Source organism: Octopus bimaculoides, chromosome 14 (assembly GCF_001194135.2).
Source record: "Octopus bimaculoides isolate UCB-OBI-ISO-001 chromosome 14, ASM119413v2, whole genome shotgun sequence".
NCBI lineage: Eukaryota > Metazoa > Mollusca > Cephalopoda > Octopoda > Octopodidae > Octopus > Octopus bimaculoides.
This window is the reverse complement of record NC_068994.1, coordinates 3,044,195-3,050,391: the sequence shown is the minus strand read 5'-3', so window position 1 is coordinate 3,050,391 and position 6,197 is coordinate 3,044,195. Positions and strand designations below refer to the sequence as shown.

Sequence of the window (6,197 nt, the reverse complement as noted above, 5' to 3'; positions counted from 1 at the left end):
GCTCATCTCTGCATTTACTATGTTTTTCAACTTGCCATTCTGCGTCTGGTTTTTGTTTGTGCATTTACTAAACATTTTTTAAACTTTATACACACACACACACACACATATATACTCTGTGTGTGTGTGGATGTATACATCTGTGTGTCTGTGTCTGTATTTGTGTATACTGGTGTAAAATTTTGTGTCAAGTTGTATCTGTTTATAAAAAAAGGGCAACTGAAAAACTCAATAAACAGAATCTGGTTTTTATTCTGGTTCCAATCAATGAATTGGAACCAGAATAAAAAAGAAAAAGAAAATAAAGAATAACGTAACAGAATGTTGGTTTTTCAATAATTTTTAATCAAGCAGAATTCAATAAATGTAAAGATAATCCAGTAAGTACAATGATGTTCCATCAACAATATTACAGTAGAAACAGGTTTACACACATAAAATTCAACAATTCCTTGTTTGCACTGGTTTTTATGGAACCAACAACAATACAAATATTTCTACACAATGTTCTAACATGTAAAGAAGGAGGAGACAAATTGACTAATATTTTCAGTCTATATAATCCATAGTGAGTCACAGACATAAACCGAGGTGGCACATATATATATATATATATATATAAATATATATAATCTGGCATAAAGGTGAAATCTTGGGCTAGAAAGATCATGTGGTGAGAAAGCACCGCCTGACCCAAGATTTCAGGATCTTGTCTTTTGTAAGCATCTGAATCAGACGTTTGATTATGGAATCCTGCAGTCTAGAAGGGTCTGAGACCCATAGGCTCTGTCTTTCCATCTCACACTAATAAATAAATAAATATATTTATGTATATACAACAATCTAGAGTTCTGAAGCAACAAAAACCAGCCTCTCATATGTGGATGACCTCTTCAGCAGATTTATTATGCCTGTAGAGGTACAAAGTTTTTGCAAATATAAATGGGGCACATTCTATCATTTGTAACACATAATCCAGCCCGTACTAATATAGACAAACTAACTTGGGATGCTAACTGGAAGCAATCTAAAAACAAAACCATTGCAGTCTTGAAGAATTTATCAGTCTAACTTATATATGATCAAGCAGAGAAGGCTGGTGTAGATAGAAAGGCTGGGGTACATCACAAGATTAAGTTTTTGAATGTAGAAAAAGATGAAGAAGGCAAGAGAATATGACAAAGGTAAAGTACTTTATGAATTTGATGAGGAATATTTCCCTATTCAACCTTTGGTTCTTGCAAGTATGAGGTTGCCTTTCTTTACTTGATTTCTGGATACACAGAGTATGGACCAAATATGGCAGCAACGAAAGCTTTAAACTTGAGACAAATGTCTGTTTCATCTTAGACTTCAGTTAAAAAAAAACAAAAAACAATTACTAGTTATGTATACTGAGATCTTCAAATATATCTATTTAGCTTAAATAACTAAGAGAAAAACTTCATCAGATTTACTGAATGAGGCACAATAGTTTGTTCTCTTTTAATTTTAATGAAACATTGTTAGTTTCAGCAATAGAAACATAACTATATAGATAAATTATGGGGTACCCTGAAGATAAATTATGGGGTACTCTGATAACAGAGAGTGAGCTGGTTACTGCCCCAACTGTTGTTGGCTCCAGACAGATTATTTTGAAATTATCTCATTAGTTCATCTCAGAGGCCTTGAAAAATAGTTTTGTAAGATAAAACTCAATTCAACAAGAGACAGCAGCATGAATGTCTCATGTACTGGGTTTTTGTTGGATCTCCTTCACATAGTGACTTTATCTCAACTGGTCCCTATATATGACCCCAACATGGCATGCCTGTTACTGTTGTGAACTTCACCAAGATTAAAAGCAATTTAAGTTAAAATGGAAAAGAAAAGAAAAAGCTGAAGGCTCAGTTTAATTAAATAGTCCTGGTAATTAGAACTGTTTTGTCATATTCTAGTCAAGGATCTAAAATAGACAATGAAACCCAAACGAACAAGATGGAGTTATTACAAAGTGCTGCCATAGAGATTTTCTCAACCAACAGAAGTGTCATATCCATTCTGTACAGATTTGACATTTTGGGGTTGTGATGTAGCTTTTGAATCAAACTGACACAAACAACTAGTATAGATTTTGATTGTGACCATCTGTGACAATGGTTTTGCCACTGGCCTTTGGAAAGGGTCAGAACAATTGATTATATTTTACTGTAGAAGTTTGTAGCATTTCTAAGGCCTTGATATAGTTGACAATGTATATACACTACGTACATACATATATATATATATATAAACAAGTTGTACAATTTAAATTTTAAATGACACTATATAAATGTGTGTTTGTGTATATATATATATGTACACACACACACACACACATATATACACAGATACTGTATTATACATATATGTATGTATACATACATATATACACATATACATATATATACACATATACATACATATATACACATATACATACATATATACACATATACATATATATACACATATACATATATATATACACATACACATATATATGTGTATATATAAATGGTATTATTAAGCAAGGAATACTAAGAGACCAGGAGAAAATAACCTGAATTTGAGACAATATTATAGGATCAAAAAGAATTTTTATTTACAATGATTCTTTGTCGAAGGTTATGGCAACACTGTCCTCCTGCAGGGTAGGTAGGTAGGTTGGGGTCGGGGTGGGGGTATATGAGGCGAGAATAGTATAAAAGATAGGTGTATTTAATTAAAGCAATCATTTTATTAGTTGGCAACTGATAAGACTGCAACACTGAAAGACCAAAAGTTGATCAGATTGGTTGATGTCAGTGACATCGGGATTCAATCGGACAAAATCATTGATACAACATGGATTACATTGTTATTGGGAAGAACGAAAAGTATGAATACACAAGTGTTTATAGATTAAGCGGGTGTATACATATGGTTGTAGAGTGTTTATTTGAAGATATTTCAGTTGATAAGTACATGCATATACACGCATTAGATTGTATGTTGTATCTGTGTAGTTGTTGATGTGTGTATTTAAACATACTCAAGTTTATAAATGCACACATATACACATTCAAACACATAAATACATAGAACTCCATATACAGTTATTAAATACATACACATACATATATAAAGATAGATAGACAAAGACATACATGAGAAAACATATTTGCAAAAAAATATATATATACACTCACATTATATGTACATCTATAGAGACATGCAAAGACATGGTTACACAATAATAATGTATAAAACAACTATAAGCATATATATTATATATACACACAGAAATACAGTGTGTATGGTTAAATGTACCTAAGTGTTTACGTTCTGTATGTCAGCCTTGATGTTTGTCTGTGTCTGTACAATAATCAGAAGCTGTGGAACTGAACCAAAGAGAAGAAAAGCCAGAAGTGCAGAGAAGACAAAATAAAAGTTGTGCTCAATTTTTTGTTTGTTTTGCTTTTTACTTTTTGTTTAATCAAAGACACACATATAAAAACATACACACACACACACACACTACTTCTTCCTCTCTCACACACACACACATACATACTGCCATTCACTCTCTTTCTCACAGATGCACATACATACATATAAACTGAAAAAAAAAAAAAGTGATAATAATTAAAACGCTTGTCTTGATATCACAGTTGAAAGGGGTAGTGAAGAATTATGAACTAGTGTGGAATCCATGTTAGAAGCAAGCCAAGGATTGAGATTAGGGAAACCAACAGTGGAGCTTATTATAAGGGCAATGTTTCATCTTGGATATTTCAGAGATTGCATATAATAATAATAATGATAATAATGATAATAATAATAATAATAATAGTAATAATAATTAGCACATTAATTATTTATACTGCTGTACAAATGGCATTTAGTTACATGAATGACTTGAAAAGCGTGTAGCCTTTTTTGGTTCTTTTGTTCTTAGCGATATATTTTCTTTCAGGTGGAGTCTGTTTTGGAAGAAAAAAGCAAATGAACGACAGTTGATGGTTTATTGGTCGCAGTGTTACTTATTTCAGATTAAATATGGTGTGAATGTTGGGAGGAATCAGGGAAGCAATGGCAAAAATACTTCTTTGATATTAAAACTTTTTTTGCATGAAGACACCAAATGTAACCCGGGGTGTAGCTGTCCCAGGTGTCTATACAACATGGAAGAGGGACAGATGCATGTACCCACCACCCACTGGCACTTTGAAAAAAAAAAAAAAATTGAAAACAATGACCCACAACAAATAGTGAAAGATTAATAGTTTTGGGTGAGTGGTCCTGAAAGTATAAATCATTTGATAATTGGATAATTAAACCAAAATTAATAAAAGAAAATTCATAGTTACATCAACACATGATAATTTAAATAAAAGGATAAAAATATGTTGTTTTATTAATAATGTCAAATTTTGGTGATTTTTAAAGAAATTTAATATTTCTCTTATCTTTAGTGTTGCTGTGATCATTTATGTGGCTCAACAAGGAGTTTTGTATTTAGCACTTGGTAAGCTAAAGTTTAAGTGATTTAGAATGTTCTAGTTATATTATCAATATCGAACATTACAAAATATTCAGTTAGAGTCATGTGACATCAGTACATAGATTTCAATTCCCACAAATATGATTGATTGATTGAAAAAAAATTCAACAGTAAAAATAATGTAGTTAAAAAAAAAAAAAAAAAAAAAAAGGTTATATATGTGTGTGTGTTTGTGCGTGTGTGTATGTGTGTGTATCAGTGTCAAGAAGGGTTTGATTTCATAGAAAGCTGCTAAAATGAAGAGTGTCAAAGTGGAATTATGGCTAATATCAGACATTTTCCTCATAAAAAAGAGAGAAGGCTATTTACAAACAACCAAAATTGATGGAAGAATTCCACATGTAACACTGTTGTAACCTTCTTTCACACCAAACTAATTCAGGGCAACAGAAAATCGATAAATCTCTAGAATTATAGGCACAAGGCCTGAAATTTTGGGGGAGGGGACGACTTGATTATGTTGACACCAGTACTTGACTGGTATTCATTTTATTGATCTGAAAAGGTAAAAATCTCTAGAATAATAAATATATAATCTGAAAATTTTAAAGAGATTCATCAGGAGAGTAAATCAAAGGCATTCCAGTTATGACCACCACATCTTTTTAGGGATATGAACAGGACTACATTAGCCAATGCATCCTTAGCTTATTTAAGAAGACAATAGAGTGCGATTTGAGGGAAGTTTTTGGCAACAATTTCTAGCAGGCTGATGGTGTTTCATGTAGGTGTAATGTGGATTATCCAATGTTGTATTGAAGTTTTAGCAGCCAATACATAACTGTATGTGTATATATATATATATATATATATATATATATATATAGAGAGAGAGAGAGAGAGAGAGAGAGAGAGCTATGCATTGAATATATGTGTGTGAGATGCAAGAATTGTTTATGTTCATCCTAAATAAGGACAGGTTTGATTGGATAATTCCAGTGAGTGAAACAGATCATATGATTGTAAGATTCTGGCAAAATACTTAATATTGATATCAATAAGGGTTTGTTTTACCTTATCTGGTGTGGATTTTGTCCTTAATGTTAGTAGCTATTGTTTTTGTTGTAATTGGTTATCCCAGCCTGGCCCACTCCCCACTACTAACAGATATATGAACTAAAGTTATTATGAATACTGATATTGAGATGTGGTATGGATGGCGTTGGTGGGTATGAATGCTTTCTGTCTGTATGTGGTTGTACCAATGTTCAGCAAGTTTTCTTGGGGGACACTGTATGCCATACAATATGACATACATTGCCCCATGTTAGACTGGTTCCAGATATGCTTGTTGTTCTTGTTCTTGAAGATTCTGTGGTGCTGGAGAAACAGTTGTGGTGGAATTGATTTCTGGAAAATCAGAGAAGAAACATGGATCAAAGACAGATCAATAATTTTTTTATTGAATGTTATTTCATTTGATTGGATTATCTTTATCTTGTTTTTTTTTTTTAATTTGTTTCAGTCATCACACTATGACCATGCTAGAGCAGTGCTTTGAAGGGTTTAGTTGAAGAAATCAATCCCACTCTTTATTTATAAAATCTGGTACTTATTCTGTTGCTTTTTTTTTTTGCTGAATTGCTAAATCATAGGGATGTAAACAAACCAACACTGGTTGTCAAGCAGT

At 32.1% G+C, this 6,197-nt stretch overlaps 1 protein-coding gene across 1 annotated transcript in view; it reads right to left on the bottom strand.

The window, feature by feature from the left end:
• Positions 1-324: 324 nt before the first annotated feature.
• The window catches only part of LOC106870064 (uncharacterized), a 7,679-nt gene continuing 1,806 nt past the window's right edge, over positions 325-6,197 (bottom strand). The window contains exon 3 of the mRNA XM_014916033.2: positions 325-5,917. Coding sequence (XP_014771519.1) covers positions 5,835-5,917 — 83 coding nt within the window. The 3' untranslated portion in view covers positions 325-5,834. The remainder of the gene's footprint in view (positions 5,918-6,197) is intronic.